This window comes from Schistocerca americana, chromosome 5 (assembly GCF_021461395.2).
Source record: "Schistocerca americana isolate TAMUIC-IGC-003095 chromosome 5, iqSchAmer2.1, whole genome shotgun sequence".
Taxonomy (NCBI): Eukaryota; Metazoa; Arthropoda; class Insecta; order Orthoptera; family Acrididae; genus Schistocerca; species Schistocerca americana.
In genome coordinates, this window is record NC_060123.1 from 374,991,785 (window position 1) to 375,012,579 (window position 20,795).

Consider the following 20,795-nt stretch of genomic DNA (forward strand, 5'->3'; position numbering starts at 1 on the left):
AATGTCAGATCCCTTAATCGGGCAGGTAGGTTAGAAAATTTGAAAAGGGAAATGGATAGGTTAAAGTTAGATATAGTGGGAATTAGTGAAGTTCGGTGGCAGGAGGAACAAGACTTCTGGTCAGGTGACTACAGGGTTATAAACACAAAATCAAATAGGGGTAAAGAAGGAATAGGTTTAATAATGAATAGGAAAATAGGAATGCGGGTAAGCTACTACAAACAGCATATTGAACGCATTATTGTGGCCAAGATAGATACGAAGCCCATGCCTATGACAGTAGTACAAGTTTATATGCCAACTAGCTCTGCAGATGATGAAGAAATTGAAGAAATGTATGATGAAATAAAAGAAATTATTCAGATAGTGAAGGGAGACGAAAATTTAATACTCATGGGGGACTGGAATTCGTCAGTAGGAAAAGGGAGAGAAGGAAACGTAGTAGGTGAATATGGATTGGGGCTAAGAAATGAAAGAGGAAGCCGCCTGGTAGAATTTTGCACAGAGCATAACTTAATCATAGCTAACACTTGGTTCAAGAATCATGAAAGAAGGTTGTATACATGGAAGAAGCCTGGAGATACTGACAGGTTTCAGATAGATTATATAATGGTAAGACACAGATTTAGGAACCAGGTTTTAAATTGTAAGACATTTCCAGGGGCAGATGTGGACTCTGACCACAATCTGTTGGTTATGAACTGTAGATTAAAACTGAAAAAACTACAAAAAGGTGGTAATTTAAAGAGATGGGGCATGGATAAACTGACCAAACCAGAGGTTGTACAGAGTTTCAGGGAGAACATAAGGGAACAATTGACAAGAATGGGGGAAAGAAATACAGTAGAAGAAGAATGGGTAGCTTTGAGGGATGAAGTAGTGAAGGCAGCAGAGGATCAAGTAGGTAAAAAGAAATGGGGCTATTAGAAATCCTTGGGTAACAGAAGAAATATTGAATTTAATTGATGAAAGGAGAGAATATAAAAATGCAGTAAATGAAGCAGGCAAAAAGGAATACAAACGTCTCAAAAATGAGATCGACAGGAAGTGCAAAATGGCTAAGCAGGGATGGCTAGAGGACAAATGTAAGGATGTAGAGGCTTATCTCACTAGAGGTAAGATAGATACTGCCTACAGGAAAATTAAAGAGACCTTTGGAGGAAAGAGAACCACTTGTATGAATATCAAGAGCTCAGATGGAAAACCAGTTCTAAGCAAAGAAGGGAAAGCAGAAAGGTGGAAGGAGTATATAGAGGGTCTATACAAGGGCAATGTACTTCAGGACAATATTATGGAAATGGAAGAGCATGTAGATGAAGATGAAATGGGAGATATGATACTGCATGAAGAGTTTGACAGAGCACTGAAAGACCTGAGTCGAAACAAGGCCCTGGGAGTAGACAACATTGCATTAGAACTACTGACAGCCTTGGGAGAGCCAGTCCTGACAAAACTCTACCATCTGGTGAGCAAGATGTATGAAACAGGCGAAATACCCTCAGACTTAAAGAAGAATATAATAATTCCAATCCCAAAGAAAGCAGATGTTGACAGATGTGAAAATTAATGAACTATCAGTTTAATAAGTCACGGCTGCAAAATACTAACGCGAATTCTTTACAGACAAATGGAAAAAGTAGCAGAAGCCGACCTTGGGGAAGATCAGTATGGATTCCATAGGAATATCAGAACACGTGAGGCAATACTGACCCTACAATTTATCTTAGAAGCTAGATTAAGGAAAGGCAAACCTATGTTTCTAGCATTTGTAGACTTAGAGAAATCTTTTGATGATAGTGACTGGAATACTCTCTTTCAAATTCTGAAGGTGGCAGGGGTAAAATACAGGGAGCGAAAAGCTATTTAGAATTTGTACAGAAACCAGATGGCATTTATAAGAATCAAGGGACATCAAAGGGAAGCAGTGGTTGGAAAGGGAGTGAGACAGGGTTGTAGTTCCTCCCCGATGTTATTCAATCTCTATATTGAGCAAACAGTGAAGGCATCAAAAGAAAAATTTGGAGTAGGTATTAAAATTCATGGAGAAAAAATAAAAACTTTGAGGTTCACTGATGCCATTGTAATTCTGTCAGAGACAGCAAAGGACTTGGAAGAGCAGCTGAACGGAATGGACAGTGTCTTGAAAGGAGGGTATAAGATGAACATCAACAAAAGCAAAATGAGGATAATGGAATGTAGTCGAACTAAGTCAGGTGATGCTGAGGGAATTAGACTAGGAAATGAGACACTTAAAGTAGTAAAGGAGTTTTGCTATTTGGGGAGCAAAATAACTGATGATGGTCGAAGTAGAGAGGATATAAAATGTAGACTGGCAATGGCAAGGAAAGCATTTCTGAAGAAGAGAAATTTGTTAACATCGAGTATAGATTTAAGTGTCAGGAAGTCGTTTCTGAAAGTATTTGTATGGAGTGTAGCCATGTATGGAAGTGAAACATGGACGATAAATAGTTTGGACAAGAAGAGAATAGAAGCTTTCAAAATGTGATGCTACAGAAGAATGCTGAAGATTAGATGGGTAGATCACATAACTAATGAGGAAGTACTGAATAGGATTGGGGAGAAGAGAAGTTTGTGGCACAACTTGACTAGAAGAAGGGATCGGTTGGTAGGACATGTTCTGAGGCATCAAGGGATCACCAATTTGGTATTGGAGGGTAGCGTGGAGGGTAAAAATCGTAGAGGGAGACCAAGAGATGAACACACCAAATAGATACAGAAGGATGTAGGTTGCAGTAGGTACTTGGAGATGAAGAAGCTTGCACAGGATAGAGTTGCATGGAGAGCTGCATCAAACCAGTCTCAGAACTGAAGACCACAACAACAACAACAACTTCATTTTCAATCGGTCCATGCTCTGTCATTATGAAAATATTTTCTACCTCAGCAGCACATATGACTTCTTCATCCTCTGCTTTTTTAGCATATTGAACATTTTGATCAAATATCCAAAAATCAAATTTAGTTTCAGTTCTGATTCTATTTCATTTTCTTTTTTTCTTCCTCCATCCCCCCCCCCCCCCCCCCCCCCCTTCCCGATTGATTGTACATTTTTGGTATTACTTTGTGTCCTGCCTTCTTGACCTTGTAGTCGCTGCTACTTATCTTGGTGGCTTCTTTTTCCTCACACCTGCATTTAAGGAATTCAGCAGATGGGAAGGGGCACCCTTTTCCCATGTGTGCTACTCCATTAATTTGTGATGCTGCGCTGCTATTGATGACTATGAAGCTGCTGCTAGTGTTGATACTGAATTTGCCAATGAAGCTTCCATGTCTGTATTGTTTGTTGTTGATGGTATTGCCTCTGATGAAGCTACTGCTTTTGCTGTGGGGGGGGGGGGGGGGGGCTTGTGTTTTTGATGCTGTTTCTATCTTTTGACATATGAAGTACTTGCCCATCATAATTTCTAACCAGTGTTGTTTTAATCTTTGTTTATTAGAGATCTTACTTTATAATTGTTTTAAAGGTTTGTTTTTACTTTCCACTCCATTTGCTTCACTCAGGGAAAGAATCTCAAATTGGTTTTTGGCCATAAACTGGTTGTTTTTCACACACTTTGGTTCTCTTCTTGCAGTTGAGAACCCATTTTCACACCAGTTATTCATGAGAGTTGCCTTATTTTCCAAAGAAGAATTAGTTTTTTTTTTTTTTTGTGATTTGTGTTCTTAGTTTTACTGAATCACTACACAGAAAAACAAAAAATATTGATGCATGTTATTTACTTGTAACCATTAAAAATTGTGGATCCAATGTACAATAATGAAACTGATTAAATATAAAAAAGTTTTGCAAAATTTTCTTTAGTTTGAAACAAGAAACAACGAACCTTACATGTTCTGATAAAGTTGTAAATCAGCTTGAACTGATATTCACAGTTATTGTATACAGTTAATGCATTGTGGACATAATTAAGTTTGTAAAGGGTAAAAATGGTCAATGATATACAAATAATAACAAAGACAATGTGCTTGAGGTAGTAACTGTAAATGTTCTGAAAAATTCCTCCTCTTCCAGAAATAGTGTTCAGTATTTTCTTAAAGTGCCTCCTAAATTTGTATATTTTGGTGAATATCCTCAAATCCTTAATGAACACTCATCTTTGATGAATTCATTCAGGTCCATGGATATCATACAGTACTAATACTATTTCAGCTACTAACGTCTTATTTATGCATTCATCATGGATTTATTTTTTTCTCATTCCTTATATTTGTTGTTTTAATAACTATTCTTGCATTTCATGTCACTAGTTCCAAATTATGTTTATCTAGCCCACTGTTATATGCTTAATGTTTTTAATGAGTGGTAGCCTCCTACTTAAGAGTTTACATTGTTACATTCTCTTTCTTTCTGTTTCATTGCATGATTTTTATTTGATTCCTCTACTTTGAGGCTCTGTTGTCCCAGTGTCAATACTCTTTCTGTTTTAATTTCTGCTTTGTCTCTTCTTTTCACCATTATCATTTAAATATTGAAGAAGAAGCTCTTGTTCTGTAGATTTGGTGTCAGCTGGTTTATAATCATCAGCCAAACCAGACCACTACAAGTTTTGGCCAGAACTTCCCTTGTGTTGTACCCGCTCATAGTTTTATTCCTTATTGCTGGCACAAAGAGGAAATAAGTGATAAATAAAAAAGGAAAAGGACATTACAAGAAAGATAAAGGTATTGAGAGAGAAGGACGGGGAGGGGGAGGGGGACGTCATTAGTCATGAAAAGGAGCAGCAGCAAACATTGCCCTTGCTAATAAATAACCAAGTAGGAGTGTTTCAAACATACTTTGAAAAATTCAGTTTACACCACAGGCAGACATTACTTACAAAAATATGAGGAATAAGGACTTATTTTTATTTCATTATTTATTTATGAGTTCCATGGATCCTTGATGTGATTGTATCACTGGGATGTAGACTTTGTCACATTATTACAGTAATAACCATATGTAAATGGTCATGAGGCTTACAATCTAAATCAAATGTAAATTGATACATCAGGTTCAAGTGTTCAAATAAGAACACAGATGGTTACACAAAAAAATTATAGGCTTACACTGTATTCATATAAAAAGCATTCTTTCAACAATTGATATTCCAGTGTGACATTTCTTATAGGAATTTCTAATAGTCATTTCTTATAGGAATGCTTAAAGTTAAACACATTCCACTAGTTATTACACACTGTCAAAAATTCCTGTAAAGAATAGAAAGAACTATTCAAAAGATAACATTTTAGCTGTTTTTGTATTTAGTCTTATCCCCAGTGACTGTTAGACCAAACTCAAAGTTTATTGTATACTTTTATACATGAATAATGTACTGCTTTCTTTAACATGCTGAGATTTTTTATATCTTTGTGAAGATCATGTTTACTTCTTGTATCATGATCATAGTATTCAGTATTTGTTCTGTAAATTGTATGATTATTGTTCACAAAGCACATTAGTGAAAAAATGTACTAGCATGGCATGGGGAGGATCCCTAACTGTTTTTCTGCAAGAGCATCTAGAGTGCACTCTATCCGTACTCTGATGACTCTCTTTTGTGCAATAAAGACTTTATTTGCTCATGATTGGTTTCCCCAGAACACAATAAGTGAATGGAAATATCCAAAGTATGCAACTTTGATTGTTTCCAAGTCACAAACAGATTAAACTGAGCAAATGGCAAATGCTGCTGAATTCCGTCTTTTACATAGGCCAGTGATATGAACTGACCAGTTTAGATTGATATTAGTGTGTATCCCAGGAATTCGGAAGAATCAGCTCATAACATTTCTTTGTCACCACATTTTGTTTCAATATTTTCCAACTTTTTGTTTGCTCTTTGAATCTGAATGTTTGAGTCTTGTTAACAATGAGGTACAGATCATTTGAAATGAACCAATGAAGAATTTCTTTGAATGTAGTGGTCACAGAGTTATCTTGTGCAGTTGGGTGCTTTGTCAATCACACTGGGTGTGTCATCTGCAAATAAGGAGAAGTGTGCTTTTTGTGTCAAATACTATCGCAAATCATTGATGAAGATTAGCAAAATACAGGACCAAGCACTGAGCCCTGTGGTACTCCACATGTCACTGTATCTGAATCAAAGCAGACAGGTGGCACTGCAGTATTATTCAATATTACCTTCTGCCTTGTGACCTCTAGATTTGACTCGAGCCACATCCTTACTTTACCATTTAAGCCATAATGCTCAGCCTTGTAAGTAGAATTTTGTGATCTATGGTGTCAAATACTTTAGACAGATCACAAAAAATTCCATCTGCTGAAATTTCATCATTTATGGATTTGAGGAGTTGTTTGACAAGTGAGAAAATGGCAAGTTCAGGTGAAATGCCCTTTTGGAATCCAAACTGATTTGTACTGAGGATTTATGTTTATTAAGATGATCTATGATTCTCTTGAACACAAATTTCTTTAGGATTTTGGAAAGACTTGTTAGCATTTAAATTGGCTGTTAGTTGGAAACCTCAGCTTTATCACCTTGTTTGAACAATGGTTTAACAATTGCATATTTGAATCAGTACTTTGATTTATAGACTCATTATATATGTGACAGAGAACATTAAGAATAAATTTGCAGCAGTGCTACAGTAATTTCATAGACATATTATCCACACCAATGGAATTTTTATTTTTCATTTGGCTTTCAACCTTCTCAGTCTCATTAATTGTAAAATAGAGTATACACATCTGACTAATTTCATTCTGCACTGCTTTTTGTAGGGGGTTAGTGGCTTCAAGCATAGACCCTTTACAACCAGTTTGATCCACTCTATCAAAAAATGGTTGTTGAAGATATTGTCAGTCATATCATCATCATCTACCATACTTCCATTATGACATATTTCGACACTGTATCTTCTGAAAATTTTCCTGTCTCCCTTTCGACCACTTTCCATACTGTTTTTAATTTATCATTTGAACTGTCGGTTTCAGATTTAACAAACATGCTCTTTGATTTTTTTAAATTACATTCTTTAGGATACGACACTATAATTTGTGGTGCTCCGTATCCTGGGGTTTGTTAGAATTTCTGAGTGAAAAACAAAGCATTCTCTTTGTTTTACAGTCTGTTTTGATTCCCTTAGTAAACCATTGTCTCCTGTAATCACTTAAGCTGGGATTTTTTGACATTCTTTTAGGAAATACAGCTTCAAAAAGGATAATAAATTCATTCAGGAATAGGTTAAATTTGTTGTTGACATTTTTAGCCTTATATGCTGTGCCCCATTGTAGCAGATGCAAATGTCTGCTGAAGGTTTCCAGATTCTCACTGTTGATTAGTCTAAAAGATTTATTAATAAAAATTATTGTTGTTAGCAGGACATACATGTTGAATTTTCAACAGCTGCCCACCATGGCCAGAAGGGCCATTTCAGATTTTTGTAACACATATGGAAACATATGTTATCAGTTTTGTTACTGGCTACAAAAATCTTGTCAATCAGACCTGTGCAGTCCTTTGTCACTCTTTTGGAAAAGTCAACAACAATCCTCATGTTAAAAGAGCTCATTACATTCTCAAAATCTGCTCTATCATTATTAAAAGTACAAAAATTTACATTGAAGTCATGAAGCATGATTATTTCCTTGGTTTTTTAGAACACGTGAGTTATAAGTGATTCTACTTGCTTGATGAATATACTAAGTTTTCCTGAAGGAGCTCTGTAAACAGTAATCACATAAATAGCCAGGGTATTAACATAGAGTTAAATGCAGCAAGCCTCAAAGGGTTGACCAACACAATACTTTTTTCAATATTATTTTTAACACACATTATTACTCTATCTTTATTGATTGTATTCCTAGTGTAATAAGCTGCTAATCTGTACTTGTATAGTTACATAATTTCAGTCCTTTCCTTCAAATGGTGTTCAGCAAAACATAATATATGGGCATTGTCTATTGTATCATGGTAATTAAAGCAGACAGACAACTGGTTCAGTTTGTTTCTTAGGCCCATTACTTTTTGGTGAAAAATACAAAGTTTTCTGTGTCCTAAACTCTTTGTTCTGATGCCACTGTATTGTTGTAAATTGCAATTAGAGATTATAGGACGTCTTCCTGCAGGTTTCTGACTTAAGTTAGTTCTGTAATTGAGGCTGGGTACCAATAATCCTGTAGTGCTATGCGTCTCCTGGTTCTTGCGCTTCTTCTGCATACCTCTGTTAATACTGATTATGGTGAAGACACATCAGGTGGTGCTTGCAGTGCTGAAGATTGTGGAGGGTCTAATACTGATGAGAAGTCTTGAGCCACTGATGGAAAGTCATCAGCAGATGAAGTTTCTGATACTGCTACTGATGAATGCAAGGGGACAGAAGTTGTAGATAAGGAGATTATCTAGTGATAATACTTCTGGTTATGTCAGTGTTTGTATCAGGACCTTAAAATCTTTGTGCTTGCTTGAAAGGGCAATCACAAAGTAATCTTTGTAACCAGTCAGTGTCTAAGAACACACTTTCTGAGAGAGAGAATATGCTATCATGGTATTATATATCAGAATTGAGATACAGCAATTCATCTTCGCTTACAGGCTCATCTGACTCTATCCAGCTATATAAAAAATTCTTGAGAGTTTTGGGTTCAATATGATGCTGTCTTATTTTTCAGAGCAGGACTACTGTATCTCCTAGTCTGATATTTCATATAGAAAATCATTAAATGCCTCACATGTGAAGTTCTGGCAGAGATAAGCCACAAAAAATATTTGTTTGTATGCACTATTGCCTTTGATTATGTGGACTATAAAATTTTGCTCAGAAAAAGAAAATGTTAATAGTATTAATCATATTCCATTACATAGATGGAGTATTACCTGCTGAAAATAACACATGGTCAATATTAACAAACTGCACCATGGGAGAAAACTAAACACATTCATTTCTTCAAAAGGCTATGCCTTGTTGATGCAACCACTCATAAAAGGGAAACAGGAGAATATAAAATATAGAGTCCCACAAAGACTGAAGTACCTATCAGTGTGTTGACTAGAAGACATTGCTTGTACAGCAGTGTATGCAGGAAAGCCTGTGTGAAGTTTGAAAGTAGGAGAGATGGAATGGGACAATTTAAACTAAGGGAGTGTATGTTAAGCTGTGACTGGACTGCTAAGTTGGTAAGAAACTTGTCTGCAAAAACTAAGGTTCAGAATTTGAGTCTCAGTCTGGTACACTGTTTTAACCCTTCAAACTGGTAGTTTCCATGTTCATGCTTAGTCTACTGCTGGTACTTGTGACTGACTGGTATAGGAACACAACATTTTATTCGATTAGCACTGGTTCAGGAATTATTTGCCAACAATTAGGGAATTTTTAGAAATTGTTCATGATAGACCTTTATTACGTTTAAAACATAAATGATCAGTAAAAATTATCTTTCAGTGTAATATACCTTGAGAAAATCTTGAAACAAAGTCCTGCTCTGTCCATGAGTTGCCAGGATTTCTGTTATGATACACAGCCTCAATTTTACATGTGCATCTTCTTCTGCCTTTTCAAATGCACTGTGCACTGAAATATTTAGTAGCCTTTTACAATTTTTGACATACTGCTTTACACTGTTTTTTCTTTCCATGAGAATAGTTTTTAGTTACTGATTTGTCTGACTCATTTTTGGATATGATAAACATAATTAAAAATGTGAAATTCAATGCAAGAAGAGTTGTATAAACAACAAAATATTACTAATAAAAAATGCATCCAGGAAGCATACATAAATAAAACATTGTAACTAAAATAGTACAAAAACTGATGCAATACAACATAATGTACATAAATAGGAAAAAGCCTTAATATTAACTGAGTAAAGCATAAATCAAAAACTACTTGAGGCTGCTCGTTAGCCATGTATCTTTACTTGCCTAATCAAGGCAACACATATCAATGAGTCAAAATGTTAGGACCACAGCCCACCAAGAGTTTGAATGTTCTTTGGCAGCATTGCAGGCATGCGATTTAGTAATGAAAGTATACAAACAGAGCAGAGGCAAATGGGAAATCATTCTAGCAAATGGGGAAATACACTGACATAAGTGACGTTGACAAAGAGCAGATTGTTATGGCCCAGCACCTTGGAACAGGGGTCTGGGAAAAGGTGAAACTAGTTTCTTTTCACTTTATGTTGTCTTGAGGATCAAGGGAAAGTGGTTAAGGCCAGGTAGGTGATGTAGTGGTAGATGTCCATGCCTTATCAAAGAATATTGAGGTCAGAGGCTTCCCATTCCATAAAGTAGGAAGAGTGGCAATCTGTGGCAGATCTGACTAGAGAGTATAGTGCTGCTGCCAGCATAAGTGCTTCAGAGCACATCATTCAGTGCACTTGTTAAATATGGTGGTCCACAGCATAAAATCCCTATGTTCTCCTAATGACATTATCAGTAATTATTGCAATGGGTACAGGATGGTGAATCAATGCAGATGTGTTGAATGCACAAATGTATCACATTTCTTGTTACATAAGATCAGTGGTTGTGTCTAGATACACTATTGTCAAGGCAAATGACTGCCCAATTCACCTAGGCTTTCATGGGACCCGTGACAGGAACCGAAGGCACACTGACAGTTGTGAACTGCATAAACATTATTGCAGACCACTTCCATCCCTTGACAATTGATGTCTTTCCTGATGGCAGTGGCATATTTCAGAACACTAATTATCCATGTCACAAGGCCAGTTTGAGGAGCTTGATAGTGAACTTATGAGGTTGTCATGGCCACGAAATTCGCTTGATCTGAACCCAACATGACACATCTAGTATGGTGTTAGTAGGCACCACCTCTGTACACAAAAACTGTTTGTCTGTAATTTAAACTGATTGCCTGTCGACCAATGCACTATTAAGCTCATTTTGCCCATTCAGTGTATATGTTGGAGTACAGACCAAAATTTTCTACAGAGTTTAATAAATGAGCCAAATGCCAGAGTTCATTCATTTATTTGATTCATTGATGGAGTTAATAGAATGTCAGATAAATCTATTAAAAAGTTTGCCTGCAAAAAATATGTGTAACCCATTGCTTTCGGTCTATTATTCAAAACAGGCTGGAAAGATGCTTCAAAATCAGGTTCAAAGAAATGAAATGGCTGTTCATATGATCATTTGTTCAAGGTGAAAAATCTGTTGAAATGCTTATCAAAAGGTACTGGCAGTTGATGCAACTAAAGTGTTTTGGATTATGTGAATGACTGCACTAAAAGTCTGAGATTCTGTATCAAAAATGGTTCAAATGGCTCTGAGCACTATGGGACTTAACATCTATGGTCATCAGTCCCCTAGAACTTAGAACTACTTAAACGTAACTAACCTAAGGACAGCACACAACACCCGGTCATCACGAGGAAGAGAAAATCCCTGACCCCGCCGGGAATCAAACCCGGGAACCCGGGCGCGGGAAGCGAGAACGCTATCGCACGACCACGAGCTGCGGACGATTCTGTATCACAGAATATTCAAAACATATGTTATTCCCCATTGTTTTATCTGTTATTTAGTTATCAAAACACTAAAATTTGAGAGATTGAGGCAAATTAATAATTTTAAAAGCAACCTTTTTTCTCTTAGTACATCTGAAGAATCAGAAGCAAGAAGAATAATAAATGCCAGTTTTATCAGGTAGACTGTGGTATATATCACACTTTTTCTAGTGGAGTATGCTTGTATACTCATAAGCCAGTGGGAAAATGGAAACAGAGCCACAACCAAAAGGGAATAGCACAGGCAGATGGGGGAGAGGGGGGGGGGCACATTATGATGATGATGGCTTAAAATCAATCTCCTTAAACTGTTTCAAAAATGCTGTATTTTTAAAATTCTGTTTCGAAAATCTGGAGTACTCCACTTCACTTTTCTTCACTAGTCCATAAAGCCCATTGACTCCTTCACAATATATCAGTCCAACCCTACCCTACTCCAAAACTTTGACCTCTGCAAATTTCTGTCCCTGCTTTATCTTCCTTACCAACTGGTATTCAGAGGAGTTGAGCTCCAATTTTCATGTGACTATCTTGATCAAGATTATTTGGTCCTCTGAAGTCATGTTATGGTAATACAGAAGTGGTGTCTTCGAAAAGACCACAACCAATTTCCTGCTCCTTCTGGTTCACTAGTGCTAATTACAATGAAGTCAGCGGTGGCATATGAAACTGTGAAGCTTCAATTTAGGTCACCAATTTATGGAATACTAGCAACCCACCTCAGCTTTGCACATGTTACACTATGTATCTATGGCCAGATGACTTGTCCATTGTAGAGTTAATAATGATGTACAGAAGCATTCCTCATGTCTCAGTCTATCTACTAATGGAAACCATGTCAAAATCCCTACAGTAGGGACCAGACTTCATATACATGGCAGGGGACTTCAGTTCATTGTAGTTCAGTCCGTTTACACATAATGTGATGAAATTAATACATTACAAGCAATGTAAGTTTTCTGTGTGACTCATGGCTGTATGTGTGTGTATGTGTTATTGTATACATCTTTTAATTTGTAGTGTATCATATATCTGAGGCTGGCTGAGTGATCATGTCTGAAGGCCACAAAGGAAAAAAATGAAAATGAAAAGAAAAAACCACACTTGATCTAGGTACATAGCCCATGACAGCACTCCTCTTGTAAACTTTAGTGCACAATGATTCATTTCTGAGACTCATTGTCACAATTCCTTCTTAGTGGCTGACTTTTTCACCATGCCCTGCTGCTAAATGTCAAGTTTTTTCGCTGTGCAATTGTTCACGATGAATTGCTTGCAGCATTTCGAAGTTACGGTACTGCCTGTTGTTTGAAGGATGTGCAGTGAATTATGAGAGTGAATTGTGATTGCTAATTGCCTACCCCCATGAACCATGGATCTTGCTGTTGGTGGGGAGGCTTGCGTGCCTCAGTGATACAGATGGCCGTACCATAGGTGCAACCACAATGGAGGGGTATCTGTTGAGAGGCCAGACAAACGTGTGGCTCCTGAAGAGGAGCAGCAGCCTTTTCGGTAGTTGCAGGGGCAACAGTCTGGATGATTGACTGATCTGGCCTTGTAACACTAACCAAAACGGCCTTAATGTGCTGGTACTGTGAACGGCTGAAAGCAAGGGGAAACTACAGCCGTAATTTTTCCCGAGGGCATGCAGAATACACTAAGCAGATTCAGAAGGATGTAGATTGCAGTAAGTACTGGGAGATGAAGAAGCTTGTACAGGATAGAGTAGCATGGAGAGCTGCATCAAACCAGTCTCAGGACTGAAGACAACAACAACAACAACAACAACAATAACAATGTAAATTGACACTGACATTATGAAATAGTCATCTTTTTCCAAAATGCATCCCCAACTATCCATAGAAGTCTTTCAAAATCATCTGCTGTCATCTAGAAGGAATTTCTGAATCCCATTTCATCCTATGAATTTAAGGTGTCAAGATCGGGCCAATGTCTATTTCCTTCTTCAAGAAGCTCACAAATCCCTCAATGTTTATAAGCCTGTAGTTGTGAAGATCCATTTACCAGTTTTATGTACAATTTCAAAGTATCCAAAGATGTACTATGTGAACAATTAAGTCAAATCCACACTGACTGTACTGCATCATGCCAAACAAGAACCACCTATTGTCAGTACATCAAAGCAGCTGCAGCATTCATGGGTGCTGTTTGGCTGTGGCTACATCAAGGCACATGGAGCTGTACTTCCAAGTTTGACCATTCACCGCTAGATGGCCATAGCAAAAGTTTCACAGCAGTGGTGAACTTTATTCATCAGAGTTCAGCAAATTTCCACGAAGTATTTGTAAATCATATACATGAACTTTCCTCATGAATCAATCTAGCAGTAAAAACTAAATTAGAATTCCTTCATTCGTTTCTGAGATTAGCCCAGATCTACAGCCAGAAGTGAGCAGGCAATTTCAATGTATATATACAGAGAATGGGTATCAGCATACAAAACCTTCCTTGTAAATCAGTCTACCTTTTAGTAAAGACAAGATCAAAATCCCTACAGCTGTTTCTGAGATTAGCCTCCATATACAGACAGATGTGAGCAAGTGACTTCTATTTATATAGATAGAGAAGGAGATATGTATCAGAGGCTGGAAGAGCTGGCAGAGATAAAAGAAAAAAATAAGCATGATGTACATGTTTAGCTCATGTTACACCATTCCACTTACGAAGCTTAGTACACACTGTGATGCACTGTTGAAACTCATTGTCACAATTCTTTGTCAAGGACTCTTTATGGCGGACGTTTTCACTGTGCCATGCAAAAAACCATATCTACACCTAGGTTTGATTCAAGGTAGGCAGAAAGCTGAATGTTGAGTCATCTGCTGTTGCCAGAAGAATGTACTGTATGTAAATGAAGCAAAGTTTGTAAAGTTGCTGAAATGTTTTTGCTTATAGCATAAAAAACAAAACATCACATATTTTGGATTCACATGTTTTTTTCACTATGCAACTGCTCTAAAATGATTGCAGGAAAACTATTAGTTAAAAATATTTTGTTCTTTCAAACTGTAAATCTCGTATCATAGCCTGATGATGAGGTGATAACCTTTTTGTTATTGGTTATTTTTATTATGATACTTCAAAGTTGATTAACTTACTGCCCACTGTTACAAAGAATTTGCAGTGCATTAAGAGAGTGCAAGTTGTTATTGCTAATTTGACAGAAGTAGAAATTGGCAGTCTGAAATTGTCATCTTATTTTGAAATGCATATCTCCATATCACTGAGAGGTAAATGCTAGGTTAAAAGACAGAGTAAAAAAAGGGACCCAGCTGGGATTTGATCCAGTCACCACTAGACCACAACACCAGATGAAAATTTGGCCATGCCTGCTGCTCTCTCAATGCAGTGCTTCTCTCTCAAGTTATGGTGGTTGTCGACATGGTAGCAATGGTGTCATTTTAACAACTTCACTTTAATCCATCATAATTCAGACAAATTGTGTGAAATATTTATACATTATACACACAAATGTTTCTCATGAGTCAACATATCTATTAGTCAAAACTGGATTGGAATCCCTATGACAGTTCCTCCAATTAGCCTGCATCATATAAGGATGAACATGAGCAAGTGACTTCAATTTATATATCTGAGAAGAAGATATATGTTCCAATCATAGCCAAGCAAGAAAAGAATGTGCTCTTAAAACTTTTGACGTTAATAGCACGAGGTCATCATGGGATTAGGAGTGCAAAGGTAAGGGTAAAGAGAGCTTGCAAATTTACATATCTGAGAGTAGACATTTGACAGGCAGGATATAGTTGTGCTTTAAGGAACCACCACAGAATCATTAGAAATGACAATCAGTGTGATAAATGGCAGCATATTATTTGTATAGGGTATTGTATTACAATCAATATGAGTAATGACGCTAGCAACTTCTACAGACCCAGAGACCATCACTACTGCTACGCAATACAGGAAAAATAGCACCTTATCTTGCAACTTTGAACTGCTTTGGCAGTAGCACAAGTTGAATTAGCATGACTGTGAGCTGCAAGTTGCAGTAGTAATGTCAATCATAGACCGTAAGTGTGGATAAACAGTAAAATCTTTTAAATCAGTGAAGTGTTCCAGGGGACTGAGAAGTCTGATAGTTACAGGTTACTAATACTAATAGCTTCCTTGATTTGGATACTGTGGACAAAAACATCCAGACACTCAAAAATTTAGAAGCAGTCTGACAAGTACAGGACTCGAAGTGTAAGTTAAGGCTAGGAACCAAAGTCTTAAGATTGTCTTATTGTGTAGCCAGAATCACTGGAGGGGAATGACAGAACTGTTACAAAAGTCTCTAGGAAATGATTACCAGGTAACTAATATTTTTAAACCAAGTGGAGGGCTTAGTAGTGTCACTCGTGATTTAGGTCTTTGGGGAAGGCCCTTCAAAAAAAAGATCGTGCAACAATTGTAGGGGTGCAGGAAACAGGCTAACCAAAGCAGTGGGTAAATTTACCTCTAAGACAGAATTGCACGACAAATGCAGTACACTTGAAACAGATACTTGCAAAACAAACTATTGTTGCCTGGACAAAACCATAGATATTAAAGAAAACATATTTGGTGCCTTCAGTTACAACTTTTGAAGGCTCATTGATATAAAAGTTCGACTCTCATAATCTTCACAGAAGAATGAAAGGACAAATGTAAAGTCAGCATATACGTAGTGAATATCATAGCTTGATGAGGAAATTACTGAAACTGAACATATCCAACTTAATGGCCATAAGCTAATATTGGACTACTATAGTACCAGTAAAAGAAAAGATGAGTGGTTGTACATGCAAAAAAAAAATTGTGTGAAGTCCCACACCCTTCTGGTCAATGAATATTGTGTTGAAAACTCTTTGAATGCTGTGACACAATACTGGCTCATGAAACACACATGCTTGTAGATCAGACAGTTGGAAGGCCACCAGCATGAAATATCTTAACCTTCATAAAGGAATTAGAAGTAATTTTAATGACATAGGCAGATCAAACTGAGAAACCATTGTTTGTTGAATCTTTAATGTCAATTTTCTATCAGATAGTACTCATTGAGGGCACTTCAAGTTGGTTAAATTTAGTTTTGTATTATTTACCACAATAAAATTCACCACAAGGACTGAAAGACATAGTACAACAGTCTTTGACAATTTGTTTCTCCCCTGACAATTTTCAGTAATTCAAATGTCAAATCGTAGTCAATGATGGTCAAAAGTTAACAATAAAAACTAATGACCTTTTAGCCCCAGGTCATAGTAGAAAAGTGTTTTATCCCAAAAGTGTAAATAATAATGCCACCACAGAATTTAGAGAGAAATAACAAGAATAATGCTGGCAAGAGATTCATAAAGCAGATAGTGTATATGGAAAAATTTTCTGTTTCTTAGACATGTTTCTAGAGAACTGTCTTGTGTTCCCCTAAAACAAACAAGGGTAAAATTGAATAGAAGCGATTATAAGGGATGCGCAACTTCTAGTATTATAGTATCTAATCCTAGGATGAGCAAGTTTTGTTTAATTCAGAGAACCTTATTGTTCTAAAATCCTCCAATCTGTTATTGAAGAAAGGTGAAATACATGTAAGACGGTCAAAAATTAAAACACTACAAGTAAGACAGAAACCTACCAGAAGACTATTGAAAAAGAAACAACCTATAATAGCAGTACAAATGAAATTGAGTACTCACAGTATAGCTCTTGTAGAAATGGTGACACATTTAAAAATAATGGAAATTCCTGGGTGGAAGAATATGTAAAATAATGGAAAGGCAAAAATTGATTGTAGATGGGTAAAGAAAAGTTAAAGAGTATGGGATGGAAGAGAGCCAAATTGACAATGTGCAACAATAATAGAGATTCCTGAATGGAAGAATAAATAAAATAGGAGAAAGGCAAAAGGCCTTTCCCTTACTTTATGTATTGATATATTTAAAACACTGTCAAACAAATTCAGTGGCAGCAAACATTAAACCCAGTAATAAATAGAATACAACTGCACTAAATTTATTTACACAGACACTACATGAACTATCAACATATATTATTTTCAAAAAACATAACCTTCAAGGAGATTACAGTATTCATAAGGTCACTAAAATGTAGTAATTCTGCTACATATGACTGTGTTTGTAGTACAAAATTAAAATATTGTGCTGGCTTGATAAGACCACACTTGCTCTTTGTGTAATCAATGGGTCAAAGAATATATCCCAAAAGATTTCAGCAAACCATAGCAATAATTACCTATAAATAGAACACCTCTAATTACAAACCTTTGCATTCCTTCAAGTCTCTCAGTCTATTCAAAAGATTTTGAGAAAGTGACCTATATAGCATGCTGTATATGGATTAATTAATCTGAGAAGACTTTGTTGATTGCCTCTCAGGGTGTTTTTTTTTTTTTTTTGTGACCTTCCTAAAGCCTTTGAGTGTGTGAATCACAAAATTCTACTTAGAAAAAAATGTTTTATAGTATCTTGTATGGGTGGAGTCTTACCTTCATAAAAGAAAGTATAGGATCATGTGAACAGCGTATGTCATAGGTGCGAAACTAACCTCAGGAAGGGGAACATAATGTGTGGGATGCGAAAAGGGTCAGTACTGAACCCACTCTTATTCCTGACTTACAAAAATGTTTTCCAACAACTTAAAAGAGCAATTCAAAAACTACATTTGTTTTCTTGCTGGTGACACAAACATATTAATTATAGTCCCAAACTGAAACTTAGAAGGCATTGCTCATATGGTAGTTGGCTGGGCCTACAAGTGGTTCAAAGATAATGGTTTAAGCCTTAATCTCCAGAAGACTCATATAAGCAATAATGAGCTGTTAATTGCAGAAGTAGACATTTAAGATCACATATAAAATGGAATACTATGAGTAAAATTTTTGGGGTGTAATTGCCAACACATTAAAATGGAACCAATACATAGATAAACTAATCTCATTTGCTGAAGTATTGCCTGTAGAAATATCTCTCATTGTACTGACCTAAACACAAAAGTCTTGACTCATTAATAATACTTTCAGATCCTCTTATCTCAAGGAAGTCTGGGGCAGTGTATCTAAAGTAAATAAAGTATTTTATCCAGCAGAAGTGAGCAGTAAAGTAGATAAATGTGCTACTAATTTTTGTTATTGTCAGTGAAAATCAGTTTCAGCTCAACTGGATCAGCACAAACACAGTAAAAGACACCATAAGTAATTTTAATGTAGACTTTGCTTCCTTGTGGAGGGTTCAGAGTAGTGTTGTGTACTCTGATGCAAGGTATTCAACAGGCTTCCATCTAACATAAAGCAAAAAACTGGAAATCCCGCGTAGTTAAAAACTAGAAACATACCTTATTAGTCATCCCTTCTGCAAATTATTTGTTTATCTTGATCCAAGGACTGAAATGTTCTGTTAGCCAAATGGGAAGTAGCAGTACTCATTGTAAAGTAACATATTATGAACAGGCCACTGGACACTGGACACTGGATTTATGAATGTAAGTATTTCTTTGAAAAATATCAATGTAATCAAGCACATACAAAAGCTACCAATTGGGGATAAACAGCAGCTGTGTAATATAACTGGGGAAGCACCAGTTTTTTCCCCAAAGTAGCAGATTTATTTATAGCGTTTACTTACATTTAGCTGGCGTAACCACAAATAACATTGAGCAATTCAGTGATAGTTTATTGTTAACAAAGGTGAAAGATTATGTTTCTATGATTTCCTTGTCTTTTGTTAATGCATACCTCTCCTTGAATGAATGAATGAGTGAATGAAGTTTCAAGAGAAGAGTAAGACTTTCACAATCCTACCCATATTTGTCAGGACTGTATCAGCAGTAACTAATAGCTTACTTTTGATGTCATAGCTTTTTGCATACATTGTTGTTGGATGTGAAATCATAAATTCGGCACATATTACTTGCAAATGTCTCACTACTGAACTGGCATCAAAAATGTAAATAGTTGTTCTGAAGATACACAGTGCAGTCTGAAGCTACACAAGTGCATACATTGTACATCTGCACATGATAACAACATTTACATCTGCATCCATTCCTCTCTCTCTCTCTCTCTCTCTCTCTCTCTCTCTCTCTCTCTCTCTCTCTCTCACACACACACACACACACACACACACACACACATAGAGTGAAAGGACAGTACTCAGAGTAGCTAAAGTGTAGAGTAATCAAGTGTCTCCTCTTGTGTTTAGGCAAATGCCCTTGATGAGCTTCGACGGCTGGTGGCATGGCTTCAGGCTCAGGCTGGGAGCCTGTATGAGCTGCCTCCTGGATTCCCTACAACACCCACTGACAACAAACTGCAGAGGCAAGCAGCAGCAGCTGCCGCTGCTGCAGCTGCCGTCTCTACCTCATCAGGCTCACCTGCTCCTAGACCAGCAGTCAGTGGATAGGACCCAATATAAGTGGATCTGAGTGGACTCATAGGTGGTGCACAGTACTTTCTTTTTGGATTCAAGGCTCATACAATGGACAATTTGAATTTAGTGTAATGTTGGCAAATAGCAGTGATAGCTGTATGATGAAGTACCATCGTAAGTGGCCACAGGAAATGGTGCTCTCAATATAATTTTTAAAACTGTGGAAATGGAATACATCTAGGAGGCAATAAAATAGTGGTAGGTATATTTTTATTAGGAAGTGTTCAGTTGATACACTCATATTTTGCTGAAGCCTACGTGGGACATCATTTAAATCTGATAACTTTGTAGGAGTGAAGAATGGGACAGCTATTTTTGTGTTATCACTCTGATGAATCCACAACTGTGCTCAGAAAATTCTGAAAGCAGTATTTTCAATCTATAAGCTGGTAGTGTATTACTATGATAATTTCTAAAATTACTGTCAGGGCACTGGCTGTGACTTTGTCGCACATGTTTTAGATAAGATGTAAATATTTAGTACCTACTCAATTGCAGTATTCTATACAATGTAATGCTCTGCTTAAGTCTTTGTAACTGCCTGGCACTGTCATGAATGTACCTGGTACAGTAAATATTGCAAAAATATAGCCAGAATATAAAAAAACAACCTGTTACCTCTTTTGTAGTTTTAAATTAATTTACTGCTAATTTAATGAACCATAGCCTGCATTTTCCTGTTTATGCAAAAAATGATGGTCTGATGACAGACTGATTTCTTGGAATGGTGGTGGCTGAAAGTGGATTATGATTGGTGAAAGAGATACTTGTATGATCTAGTGGATAAATAGAACTATCCAATAGTCCATTAAATGTCTCAAAACTAGTAATGGTTCATTAAGTAAGTAAGTAGA

General features: G+C 36.7%; 1 protein-coding gene across 1 annotated transcript in view; it reads left to right on the forward strand.

Moving 5' to 3' along the window:
- LOC124616392 (class E basic helix-loop-helix protein 22) overlaps window positions 1–20,527 on the forward strand; it is a gene marked incomplete at its 5' end in the record, with an annotated part of 84,899 nt that extends 64,372 nt beyond the window's left edge. The window contains one exon of the mRNA XM_047144698.1: window positions 19,714–20,527. Within this exon, the coding sequence (XP_047000654.1) occupies window positions 19,714–19,914 (201 nt within the window). The remainder of the gene's footprint in view (window positions 1–19,713) is intronic.
- Between the last annotated feature and the right edge of the window lie 268 nt (window positions 20,528–20,795).